This window comes from Sparus aurata, chromosome 2, assembly GCF_900880675.1.
Source record: "Sparus aurata chromosome 2, fSpaAur1.1, whole genome shotgun sequence".
NCBI classification, from domain to species: Eukaryota; Metazoa; Chordata; class Actinopteri; order Spariformes; family Sparidae; genus Sparus; species Sparus aurata.
Window position 1 is genome coordinate 14,771,675 of NC_044188.1, and position 13,970 is coordinate 14,785,644.

General features: G+C 44.1%; 1 protein-coding gene across 1 annotated transcript; it reads right to left on the bottom strand.

Moving 5' to 3' along the window:
• Positions 1-671: 671 nt before the first annotated feature.
• bmp16 (bone morphogenetic protein 16) lies at positions 672-11,705 on the bottom strand. Its single transcript, XM_030437940.1, has 3 exons — positions 11,163-11,705; positions 5,103-5,479; positions 672-3,166 (listed from the first exon to the last, which is right to left on the bottom strand). Exons 2-3 carry the CDS (start codon positions 5,470-5,472, stop codon positions 2,091-2,093), a joined length of 1,446 nt encoding a protein of 481 aa, XP_030293800.1. The 5' UTR covers positions 5,473-5,479; positions 11,163-11,705; the 3' UTR covers positions 672-2,090.
• Positions 11,706-13,970: the final 2,265 nt, after the last annotated feature.

Here is a 13,970-nt window from a genome sequence, read left to right on the forward strand (position 1 = left end):
ATTTTGCTGCCCCCTATAGTTTTGGGGGTTCCTTCGAATTCCTCAAATTTGAGTGGGGAATATCATGATGATATCCATTAGTTAATATTTTGACCCTATTCACCATTTTTTGTATGAATGTATCAGATGGATATGTGGAGCCAGATGTTTCTGAGCCAGAAATCTCTACTTTTCTCCACCAAACGTTACAGTTTCATTCCAATCTATAATCTGAACAGTTGTTGACATATCATTTATAACCAGATTTATAAAAACATTTTATTCCCAAAAATCATGAAAATGTATTTTTTTTAATGTCTGTTAACAGTATTTTCTGATTGATATAAAAAAGTGATCCTGTGATAAAAAGAGATATCTGGAATCCATTCTGCAAAAACAGTTTACATCTAATATGTCAACAAAATCAAGAATTTTAACCTGGCTTTATCCAATGTTCAGAAATAAATCTGTTCTGGAAATGTATGCAAATAAACGCATTTCTAATAAGAGAATGCCTAATTTTCATATTAAAACATACTAATGATAATGATTGTGTAAGTAATCAACTGGGCGAGGTTTTATGGTGATATCCATTAGTTAAACATTTTATCCCAGCAACCTGTAGAGTCTCACTGTATTAAGAACTTGAGAGAAAATAGTTGACGCAAAAGAAAGAAGTCACGTGACAGTTGTGCTGTTTGCTTTGTTTATTAGAGGTATATTGTCAAACATTTTACAAGCTGTTGCTTAAATGTTTCCATTTAGAGAGAAAAATGCAACACTGAAAAACAATTATTAGCTCAGCGGAGAACACTTTTAAAGCCCCTGTTTGAAAAGGCACCAAAGTTTTAATATCACTCTTCCGTTTTTTTTTTCTTGACACATGCAGACACAAAGACACCTTGTTGTTACACACTTCAGTAGCTACAATACATAGAGAGCTTTCATTTGACTTGTTAGTTGAGCTTTTTAAAGGCAACACCACTTACGTCTGCTATCACGTGTTGTACACCGACATGTGTGCAATGATAAGGCGGGAGGTTTGAGTTAATTCAATACACTGAACATTTTGTACGGATGTAGGCTACCATAACTTACTGCATGTGGACGGCAGGCTTTCAGTCCGCTGTATGGTCCATTGAGTGCACATATCTTAAATATTTTCAAGATTAAATACACCATATTGCTGCTATTTAAATACATAATGTGTCTTTTTTTAAGTTAGAATCGCCATTCAGTGGAATTATGCATAATCACGACAAGACAACCATCACTCGGATTTTCTTCACGTCTGCAAAAGTAAATGTACAAAAAAAGTCTCTTTTTTTAAATAATAGTGATAGTAGTACATTCAAACAATAGCATAATAGTTCCTCAGCATTATTGTTGTGTTTTTTTTTAAATAGCTTGTGATGTAGGGGTGCTGGTAAGCGACAGTCACGTTCATAGAAACAGATGCACCCTACTTCTTGGTTCAAATACTGCAGAAACAACACTGTCACACAAAGTTTAGACGCCGTGCTAGTGCCATCGTCGTATTGCTTATGATCATCAGGAAGTCTAATCGGAAAGTTCTGCTCCAGAGCCTCAATGGAAGTCTTCTGCTGCCCGCTCCGAACCGGCTTCGGCTTCACAACAGCTAAACACTCGTGCCTGTCTGAGAGATGAGTTGCAAACACTGCGATATAGAATAGACGCCTTCAGATGTTAAAGCGCTGGCTTCTCATGAGAGCACAAGCAGCCCCGTCAGTTGGTGGTGTACGCAGCTGCATCATCGCGAAATTGGGACAAGGTGAAAAGTCATTCCGGGCAGTTTACCTGTGTCGACCATATTTCCTCGTCTGCCTTTTTGTCTAATCATTTATCTTGTCGTGTGGCAGATAATGTCTGTTTCTCTCACACCCTTTCTATGTCTTGCTCCTGGTGATGATGATTTAGCTGCTTTATACCTTCTTTTAATCTCCATGCCTCTTTTTATGCTGCTACATTTGCCTCCATCAGTCTGTTTGCAGTTAGCTGGCATCTATAGTCTCTTCTTTTCCGCCATTTGCCTTTTCATGCTGCTATCCTTCTCCTATTCCCTTGACGCTCTACGTGAGTGCTCTGGACCACTACCGGCAGCCGCAGCCCTCCACCACCATATCCTGGTAGTTCTTCAGCACCACTCGGTCTTGAGGGTCCAGATAGAGCAGGGCGATGGGGCTGAGGGAGGTGGGGACACAGCAGGCCCGAGGCACTGCTCCGTTCACAGAGTTCACCAGAGTTTGCACCATGGCGTGGCTGGAGGAGTTCATGTGGTCGGCCAGAGGAAAGCGACACTCTCCCAGGCAAAAGAAGGCGTCATAGCCGCTGGGCGCAATGATCCACTTGTGCCAGCCCACTTCGTTGAAATCTACATACAGCGGATGACGGCGGCATCTGTTGCGGGAAAGGCGTTTCAGTTTCGCAGCGCGGCCACCATTTCTTTTAACCCTTCCACTTTCGCTCCAGCTGACCCCTCCTTTATCATGCCCCCACCCTGGAATAGTATACCCCGTTTTTTTGGCCCGTCCCAAGGTTTTGGCTCTACTGCGGCCTTTGCTGCTGCTCCTCACTCTCTCTTTGGTCCCTTTTCTCCCTCTCATCCTCTGGCCACCACCGGGGGTCCTCCTGCCATGTTTGACTAAGGGCTCTCCACGCCCGTCATGACTGTAAGTCACCAAGAGGGGTCTCTCCTGCGCCCAGCTGTGCTCGTCCTGACCCACGGACCTGCATACCCTCAGGTGTCCGTCTTTTTGTTTCAAGGCCTCCTCCTCCCCTCCAGCTGAGGAGGTGCTCTGTTCAGGGAGAGAGGTGGAGCTGTTCTCAGGTCTGACCTCCAGGAGGAAGCCCAGGCTGCCAGTCCCAGCAAGGGCCTTATGGAGGAGCTCTGTATTTAGGCTGAAAGCCTCCCAGTAACCACTTGCTTTATGACTGTTGAGGCCATTGGTAAGTAACCTTGTCTCCAGCAGGGTGGGCTCAGGGTCCTCATAGTGTTCAGAGAGGTATATGTTTAGTCTGTGGGCCCCAGGGCCTAGGGCGGCTCTGTCACTGCGGAGGAGCCGGAGCTCAGCAGAGAGCACTCTCTCATCGTCAGGGATGGAGGAAATATTAAAGGAGATGTGCAGCTTCTTACGATCCTCTGCTATGGGACTGGCACCAAGGGGGTCTGAGAGATGGTGGAAGAAAGACAACAAATTGCAGGAGTTTAGTGTTGATTATGCTAAAATAGTATATATTTACACTCAACAAGACACAAGTCAGATTTGTCATGTGCCAGATCTTTTTTGCACACAATTCAAACGCAGGAAAATGGCCAAACTATCTGCCAAGATCAGCAAATAACTTAAAGGTACACTATGTCATTTTTCAGGAGGAGAGTTTAATCAAGAAAAAGATCTATATTTACTAATGTTTTTTGATGTTTAAACAAACTGAATAAACACACTCTTGTTGTTGTCATGACTATATAAACTAGATAAACAAACTGACCCTAAAGGACATCACAGTTTCATACTGTTTTACTTTGTTTATACGTGGCGGACCCTGCCACTTTCTAGCTTTAAACACTGTTCCGGGGACCTCATTTTCTTCTGAGAACAGCTTGTTCATTCAGTTTTTGGTGTTTGCATTATTACATTACGCATATTAAAATTCTCAGTTTGAATTTCTACTCAAAAAATACATAGTGCCCCTTTCATTGCAGGATTTTCCTAAAAAAATGTGTGTCGACTCATAAAACAGATAATTCCTCTCAGTCATCGTTTATAATCCACTTGTTTGTATCATTATTTTTTTGTTATGTGGCTGTGTTCAGAAGGTTTCTTGGTGTTTGCAGTTCCTGAGAAAGACAGTTGAATGTTGAGTCACAGTCTATTCAGACGCTGTGGGTTGGTGGCTTGCCAACCCACACCTTTGGTGTCTGACAAACCTAGGAAATAAGGCTCAGCGATGAAAACAGATCCTGCATTGTGTGCCTTCTAGTTACCAGGTTAGAAAGAGACAGCTGACTCATGTTAAGCTATCCCCAAGTAAATTTCAGCATTTTGCATGAAGATATGAAGTTCTCGAAGTAAACCACTACAAGCGTTCATTTGTACCTTGATGTGTTTAAAGTTTAGGAGGTAAAAGCGCTCCTGTCATACAGTTATTTTTCCAGGCTGGATGATCAACAACAACACTGGTGACTGCCCCAGGGCCTTGTGTCCCTAAATGCTTCTTGTTCACTGCAGGTCAGTTACTTTTAATATTTTGATTCATTGCAAATTTGCTTATCTTAATAACAACTTCTATGTAAAAAGATAGTTTTGTGTGCACATGTTGTAGAGGTCTTTTCTCTGTAACACCAGCCCTCGAGGGCTTTAAGACATTTCATTCCTGACATGACCCTCCTGATAAGATTAAGATACTGAGTGTTCAGGTGTTCTGGTCACTCTCTGGCAATGTAGCGTCTCCCAACTTTGAACGCAAATGAATGTGCGGCTAAACAACAAAACCGGTGGAATTAAAGCAATTAACTGACTTTTGAATTGCATTTTCTTGTCAAGTACCCTTTAATTTGAGGCCTGTATGCGGTCGGTTATTCCTTCACCAGTATCCATTCAGTAATTCAGTGATTTTAAGAGTTTTATCACTTTAGTTCATATTGTCCCAACGTGATGCATATTCCTTAAAAAGAAAAGTAGCATTTTAGAACATGTTGTGCTGGAGTTATCGGGAACTTGAAGGCAATTGGGAAGGCGTACTTGCACAGAGGGTGTCAGGTGGGGGATCACTGGGTGCCCAGCAGCACATGTTTGCCCCAGGACCCCCCAATACGTTAATCCAGCCATGATCAGAACCTGCAGTGCAGAGTTTAAGATCTACTGTATCTACACTCTCACACATGTTTTGACAGAAGACTTTAGCATTGTTACAACACATCTTATCTAAGAGTACACAGATAGTACCCTAGTGAGTCAAAACAAACATATGCTACTGTCATAAAAAAGGATCTTTATGCTTCATCTGTGGCTGATAAAAAATCAACAGCAATGCATAAAAAGCTTTCCTGAACTGTGTTTTTTTTTACATCCAGGGACATCATGATTTTTCAGTGAGCTTACCATCGTGGTGAAAACTGCGTACGGTGTTAGCCTGCTGGATGTGCTGGCTGGGGAAGCTAAATGAAGGGTCCTCCACCAGATGGTACTGCTGCTGGTGGAAGCGGTAAAGATCCAGGAGGTATCGGGGCACTGGCACTCCAGGCCGAGGGTCGGGCTGCGACTGCAAGCCCAGCCGGCTCAGGAGGAGACTCTGGATGGTCTGAGCCAGACTGGGCTTCAGGAGGGAACCATCAGCTGGTGTAGGCGACAAGGAGGAGGGCATGGGGGACACCCTGCCATGGTCGAGCTCGCTGGTGTCTCCACCCTGGCGACCAGACGAGGCTTGAGGTAGCAGCAAGACCATGAGGAGCAGGAGGTTAGCAGGGAACATGGTGGACCTGGAGAAAAGAGGAGAGGACGTGATAAACATCAAGACACACAAACTTGTGAAGGCGAGTTAATGCACGGTACGTGTTTTATACAGGAGCAATGTAAATCATGTGACATAATGACACAATATAAAGGTTGAGAAATCTGCAAAAGAGATAGCTCCTCTGAGATGCTGCTGGACCCTGTATATCATGCTTATGTCTTCTCCTTCCTGGACACACTAGTTTCTCATTAGTCCACAGCCTTCATGTGGGCATGTGTTCAAGAAATTTACTGTCCACATAACCACATGAAGTTTGTTGCTTGTTACTCCTGGCTGTAGAAACAGCGCCATTTTGTTTTCTTTCCGTTAATTTATGGCGAGCCTCTTACCCCCAGGGCCCATATATCTCCTAGGACACCTGAGCAGGAGTAATTAAATGGTCTCTATATGTAATTTAATCATGCTGTGCATGTGTTTGAGTATGAAAAGCCATCTAGCATGAATCAAAGGCTGTGGTCTCTGGTGGCATGTAATGTAGTTGTTGAGGCATGTCACACTGACAGATATAACTAGATGTTCTTCTTCTCTCTTCCGTCTCAAATCACTGGATTTTTCATTCAGTAATATATTTAGAAGAAGTGAAGTGATTTAAAGAGCCAATTCAATTTACCCTTAAATTGGGAAGAAACAGACCTAGCTGATTGGTGTTTAAATAACTGATAAAAACAAGTCTTAAACAAATTCTCAGAAAGCATCATTCAGATGTAGTTGCTGTCTTTTGTTCTTCTTTGTATCTGAACACCGGCTAGTTTTGTCAAGACTAGACTTTTATTCAAGTCACTCAAGTAGTCCTATGGGTGACTTTTGCCTTTCCCAAAGTAATAGTTTAACCCAATGTCTTTACTTTTACTCAAGCGTGACTTTCCAGGACCTTTCGCAACACTGGCCACATAATTGCATTTCCTGATGAACTCCTTGTTTTGTAGTCTTAATCTATCTGATAGAAAACTCAGGAGACACAAGAAATTGATGATGGACGTTGTGTGTGGAGAAACAGATTCAATAGAGGACGATCGAGGCCTGTTATTGAAAGAATTAAAGTTGAGTTTAACTGTGCATGCTGTGATAAAAGCCATGCTCAACTCATGACATGCTCAAATGTGCAACTGTTGTGGTTTGTACATTTGGTCCTCTTGAAACTTGTTGGGTCCCTGAAAATCTCCTCCATGGGTTCCTCCAGAGCAACGACTGATTGCACCTCTACAGGACTCTTTTGAGCTTTGCTCACCTGCTTCCTGTTGTTCAAATTTCAGAAGCATTTTCATATTCTGTCACCATCATTTAATTTTGGTCTCCCAAGCAAACCAAAACAAATTACTTAAGTAGCATGGGATCATGGGAGTTGTAGTCTTCTTTGGTAAACAACCACGACTGCTGATGAAAATCTTTTTGACGTGACTCAGGCAGAAATGTTCACGGATGAAGTGATGTTTTAAAGTTTGAGTCACGTCATGTTTAGTCAGCGACCTGCTTCGTCTCTTTCTTACTCTCGCCTGGAAGTTAAAGTGAACGCGGACCAAATTAAACCTGCTGTTACCTTAAAGTTGCAATATATGGGAATTGGCCACCTGTTAAACTCATTCTCCAAACTAATAGGGGCAGCATGGCATCACAGTAGCTAAGTGTTGCTTACTGTGCAGTATTCTGTTTTTGACGGTAGCTACTATTAACTCGTTAGCTCAGTTAGCCAAAGAGTTGGTGTTTACACAGCTAGCACAGGATCCTTTGGACCACTGGGAGAAAGAGGTTTTCAGGCCATGTTTAGCGTGCTAACTTCGGTAGCTTCTTTGCAACACAATACATAGATGTCTTTGACATTCTGTTGATAATTGGATTTACTTATTTTTTTATATTTTCAGCTGAAATTCTTTCATATTGCACCTTTAAGGAAAGTGTGAATATCTCTGTTGGATTTGGATGATGTAAGTAACCAATTAAAAAACATGTAATAAAGATCTAGTCATTTTAAAAACAGATATGTTACATATTGTACTTTTGATTCTGACCAAAACCTCACAGATGCCACAACACTGCTTAGACTCAACTTGATTGTGTTTCAGCTGACTCGCATCAAGTGATCATCTTATCTCCCTCTCCATGACTACTCTCTGTACGGGAACACGACACACAGCAGGCAGGGGTCACACAATTACCATCTTGGACCTGGCTAACACCCTGCACCTCTGTAGGTGTTAATAACTGAGCGGGTAATTAGAAACCAGCAAGTTAACGGCTCTCTTGACCCGAAGAGGTCGAGGTGAGCCGTTAAAGGGTCAGAGCAGAAGAGTAAAACCTGTTGACCTGTCAGACACAAGACAATTTGAGCTGCAGGTAGAATAGAATCGTGTGCCCATTGTCGCCCCGGTTGATGGACACATAAATGCTCTTTTTCACTTACTCCCAGTGTTCGTACTTATCTCTTTCCTTGTCCGAGCTCTCCCGTATCTCCCCTCTATCTCTTTATCTCACCCCTCCAAGGGACAGAGAATTGATTAAGCCCTCCACAGCGAGATAACAGAGGAGTTTATGGCCGCACGAACGCATAATGACACTGTAATGACTGCTAATCTCAGCACGCTGTCAGAAAAAGGGTTAAAAAGAGGTCACAGGTGTGAAGGTGTGTGTATTTTTATGTGGTTGTGCGTATGTGCGTTGTTCGTATGGTACGCGGTTCAAAGAGCAGACCTGGGAAAATAAGCCGCCTCCAAAAGCGTGGGATCGCTGCTAGCTATCCATTAAGCTCTCGCCACCCCACCCAGGGCTGTTTCACCTGAGGCAATGCAGCAGAGGACAATTACAGATTAGACGCTCAGGCTGCACAGCCTCTCCCATATACTGTGGAAGCTTGTAAAGCTGATTAAGGACAACAACACCACCTCTCTCCTGTACTTTCCTCACCTACAAAAACCACCCAGGTGACTCTGAAGGTTCAAAGGTTCAGTCGTCACACAGCAGGGTGTGTGATAGCCGGAGAGGGGCCGAGAAACACAGAGGAGAAGAGAAAAAGAGCTTGCCCTACATCACTTTGACATACATACAGCCTTTCTGTTCTCCCTGGGTGTCTGTGTTGTGACTGGTGGTTTCTAATTTAGACTGAACAAAGAGGATCCAGGCCTAATTTAGCATCTTTATGTGTCATGTGCGCCCTGATGTCGACTCATTCCATTTAGCCAGAAAAACTGACATTTTTATGATTACACTTCCCCCAGTTCCTACTTTTATGTCTGTCTACTCCGGTCTCCCTGCGCTCTTTTTATTTCTTTCTCCTTCTGGCATGAACGTGGACTAATCAAATGTATGATGAATGGTGAGATGAATGATTGTAGCAGCAGCAGCAGCAGCAGCAGAAGCAGCAGCAGTGTTTGTGCATCTTTTCCCCTCTCGGCCTATTAGACATATTAGATGTGACCTGACCTCCTGAGCAGACAGTAGCGTGACCCTGGCGCACGGCGGACGAGTGTCGTCGCCGGCCTGCCTCGTGTCTTTCTGGACTTGCTGATTAAAACTTCTGACCCGACGTCCGTTTCTGACCCCCTCTGCTTCTCTTTTTATCTGTTTATTTCAAACCCTGCTCCCTTTCCCCTTCCTCCTTCCTCTTTGCATTCCTTGAACTTTGTCCTTTTGCTTTGTCCTCTGTGTTGTCGTATTGCGTTTTTCTCCTTCCTCTCCCCTGGCTCATCCATCAGTTTTTCTGACTTTCTCTTGTTCTGGCTTGTTAGAAAGATCTGTTTTCTTGCCTCCCTGCATCTCCCGCTCCCTCTCTGCTGTTAATCTTGCTCTTTTTTTCCTAGGCCCTGAATGAATGGTGTTTTTGCGGAAGAGTGCGGCGCACAGTTGCCGGGCCAGAGGGCCGGAGTGTCACCGCAGCCGGTTGATTTATCCACCGCCGCTGTCTTCATGTTACGCCTGGTCCCTCAACTTTCCCTTCCTGTTGTTCTTCCCGTGTTTCTTTTCCCAAATTCCTCCTCTCGTTCTCCCCGATCCCCCCCACCCTCCTTCCACTTCTCATTTTTCTATGCAGCCGTCTCTTTCTTGCAGAACATTATATGTGCAGCGTACACACCGCAGGGTTAATTTTCTCGCTCCGGGCTCGCCCAGATACTCAAAAATATGTCATGTCGGACGGCCTCCTGAGCCCAAATGTGATGTACGGTGTACGAATGCACACCTGAGAACACTTCAGAGGATACATCTGCATTCACCCAGCATGCTTATAAACTGAGCATGCACGCCATAGTCTGTATAATTAACTGTGAGGTTATGACCGCATGCTTAAGTAGTCATTAATACACGACTTTGAGCTGTGGAGTTAACATATATAATGGAAAAATTTCCAAAACGGTTGCTAGCGGAGTCGTGGTTCTGCTCTCTGAGGCGTAACAGATGAAATCATTAGAACAATATTCCAGGTAGTGCTGCTGTGTGCTTTTATTGGACTCTATTAGAACAGCTCACTAATTTATCCCAGCTGCACCGATTAGCTAATGACCGAGACGGCAAACACATACACATGCACACACGGACACACACTCATGAGTCCACGCTAAGAACAGTATAGGGTTCAAACACATGCTACGTTGCATTGTGAGCGCTAACACGTACGCAGAAACACGCACCAAGACAGCGGCGGACTCAGGACGTTTGAGGGGCAGGGGCGAAGAAAATCAAAAGGGCACCAGCGAGCAGAAAGTTGTGATGTATTTATAGTGAAGAGAGCGCACACCATGTTTTGTCCACAGAAGGGCACCTTAGAGGGAACTTTATCATGTTTTAGCTACTATAGAGGCATCCAAAATGACACTTTTTTAAACACCCTCCTGCACCAGCCCTGAGACCAATGGTGCGCCACGATATGTAACTGTAAACTGGGTTTAAGCTGAAATTGATTTAGACAAACACACACACACACAAACACATATATGCACATGCACACACAGACACACACTGGTTCGGCGGAGTAGACATGGTGTGTCCCTGCTTCCACATCGTAAGTGCAACCTGCTCTCTCCACACACACTCACACACACGCTATGTTTTGGCTTTTGTCTCGTTTGTTTGTGATCTTAAGGATCAACAGGTTGCCATGTATTTCTCTCTCTCGTCCTCCTTTTTGTCCCTCAGAATATCCCCTCTCCGGGGATGCTCCGGAGGGCTCAGCGTCACAAGTGCATTGTGGTTAACAGGAGGCCCCCGCTAAGCCACAGCGCCGCACAAGCACCGATGGAAACACTGACATGTCGAACCTGTGACTGCTGTAAGCTCTGGGGCTGCTCTCATCGTGTTTCTGACAGCTGAGCCGACGTGAAGTACAGAACAAAAACACACCTCACCTTCTCTGCTTTTCACATTAAAGCGCCTGAGCGTTCACACTGAAGACCGATTCATACTGTGTACATGGTGAGTTATGCTCTTTGAACTCATAATGGCCACATTATTCCTGGACAAGTTGCTCACCGGACAAGAGTTTGATTGAGCAACACAGTTTGCCAGCGGTGTATGCATGTGCATGAACGTGTGTGTGTGTGTAGTTCCCCTGAGTGACTAATGGTTTCAGCAGCACAGTTCCTGTGGCCTGTGGCTTGACAGACTTACAGATGTGAACGTGTGTGTGTGTGTGTGTGTGTGTGTGAAAGGGATGTAGTACTCACGTCCAGGTGTGGTGGGATGTATGCAGAGTCCATGGTTTATCCTTGAGCTCCAGTGTTACGATCCCTCGGCTCTCGCTCCCGCTCCTTTTGGACAGAATGGACAAAGTGGACTATTTTACCTCTTATTCTCTGTCTCTCCTCTCTCTCAAGGAAACCAGTGCCTGTCTCTCCCGTGTCTCCTACGTAAGTGGACTGTAGGTAATGCTGCTCTCTCCATGTTTTCCTCCCCTCTCTGCTCCCTTGCTCAGCTTCTCATCCTGTTGTCAGTGTCAGATAAGCAAACTCTTAAAAACATCCACCGGCTTCCCCTCTGCCTGCCTGCCTGCCTGCCTGACCTCTGCTCATGGGCAACTCCCTTTCTCTGTCGCCTGCACTTCCACCCCTGCTTGTTTGAAACACACTGGGATTGCCGCTGTGCATTGAAGCTGCAGGAGGAAAAATGAGTTGTGTCTGTCAGTCTGTCTGTCTGTCTGTCTGTCTGTTCTGTATCACCGGCAAGAACTCCCTCTTGCTCCTAAACCTCCTTACTATGTCTCTCTCCTTGTCTCTCCACTCCACTTGTTCCTCCCTTTTGTATCTCCTCCCCTTTTCCTCTCTCTCTCTCTTGCTCTCTCTCTCTCTCTCCCACACACACACACACACACACTCGCTTTTTTTTTGTTGCTTTTTTGTCTATGCAATACAAAGTACTCAGCTGGTAAACTCAGTTTAACTCTAATTGACTTTCCTGGCCACTAAGATCCTCCCAAACAGTGATGTCACAAAGACCAACCCCAGTACATTTACAGGCGGTTATCGCTCTCTTTCACACGCACACACACACACACACGATCACACTAAAATGAAACTAAGCGCACCTCAAACAGACAATGGTGTACACATGCACACACTTAGGCACACACATATACATGCGACCTGTCCCAGATAACCCCCGAGGTCAGCACACACTGATTACTTTCCACATGTCCTCCTTTCACAAACTCACCTGCCGCTTCTCGTTGGCACCATTTTATGTTTCGGCCAACGTGCTCGGGGACAGTGGCTCCATCATTATAAATACGAGGCCCCATGACACTGAATAAGAGCAAACAGTCTCAAGACAAAAAGGCATGAATGGATGACTCATAACAGCTGCCATGAAGTCACCTCAGTTGAGTTTCGTGATTGGATGGAAGTAAACGTCGAGGTAAAAAGGAAAAAAAGAAAAAGAGGAGGCTGTACTTCTCCACTACGGGTTGAGGCAAGGTGCATGCGTCCTTCCAGCGCCGAGCGGCGGGTGGCGGGGTGAATTTGTATTCATGGGGTGGGCCCATGAGAAAACGTCTCTTTAGGATGCATCGTCTCACATATTAGATCTCATCTGGAGAATCACTTGCCTACGTCCCCCTGCTCCTCCTCTCTGTCCCCTCCACTTGCTCTTCCCGTCCACTCCCGTACAAACACACAAAAAAATTACCCACAGAACTCATTCATCCCGAGGCTGAGTAATTGTCTCAATGCAGAGCAACTTTACACACAAATGCACACACACTCTCGCAGCACGCACATTTTCTTTTGAAGAATGTGTTTCTTTAATCACTGACCGTCTGGTTTTTATTACATTCAGGACGCTTTTGTAAAATATATTCGCTGAAATTCTACATTTGTACATTTTCACTGTCACATCAATGAATCATCAGGCCGGGTGGTGTGGTGAGTACTGAGTGTGACCTTCAGCTGGACCTCATGTCAGCAAACATCCACCACAAGTCCTCTAGTAATGCTCTCGCATCCTGCAGCTCCAGCTGACCCTGACCTTTGACCTTTGAGAGTTTATGCGAAAACATGATTTTTCTTTCACTTAAGATTCAAATCAAGTTTTTTGGCCTTTGTCATCTCAAAACAAAGCTCAGCATAAACCTCACTATCAGTCAGTGTATTAGATGTCATTTTTTTATCATTGCCATTTGTCTCGGATGATTAACACTAAATGTATGCAAATAAAATAGTAAAAAACGAGTGCTTCTTTAGAAAAACAGCATTTGAAGAGCCCAATGTATACAACTGTATAAGCTTGCTTGATTTCCAGGTTAAGGGCTTTTAAAAGTAACATAAACTATATATTGTTGTCTCATTTGTGACATGATACATCAATCATCACAGAGGCTGTTGTGTAAGTGGCTCAGGAGAGAGGAGAAAAGAGAGAGACTGGGTCACTTGTCGAGAAGGTCACTCATGGGCCGTTGTAGGTTCCAGGATGGGCATAGATGCTCGCACCTGCTCAAATGAGATGTTATTATCTTTAAAGTTTTAAAGAGCCTTCTTATTTTTTGCGAGGAGATAATATAAAACTATTCTTTATTAGAGAGTAACTCTGCATCTTGTATTTGAGAGTCAAAAAACTTGCTTGAGTTATAGTATTTTGTTCAGGAGACAAAACCCAGAGGAATGACATTAGGCACAGTCACTGTTAGAGTGTAATGTTTCTTAATATGTGTTGTTGTAGATGTCAGAGCTTCTCACAACCCCCTGAACGCACCACCAGAGAGAGTTTGACAGTAATTATGGTCCCTGTTCACAGCTGCATTGGCATGATAAAATAATAAAAGCAAAGTAATGGTGACTGTAATGATTGCATAACTTCGTGCTGCATGAGCTGAAAACCAACAGCTGCCTGGAAGGTAATAAAACCTGTTTAGAACGTACTATAGTCAGTGGAAATATAAAATACACACAACTTTTTGTAAAGCCTCATAAACCTCACTGACCTAAATGTGGGCCGTTTATTATATACTCATGCTGAGGAGCTTTATTTCAAACTCAATTTCC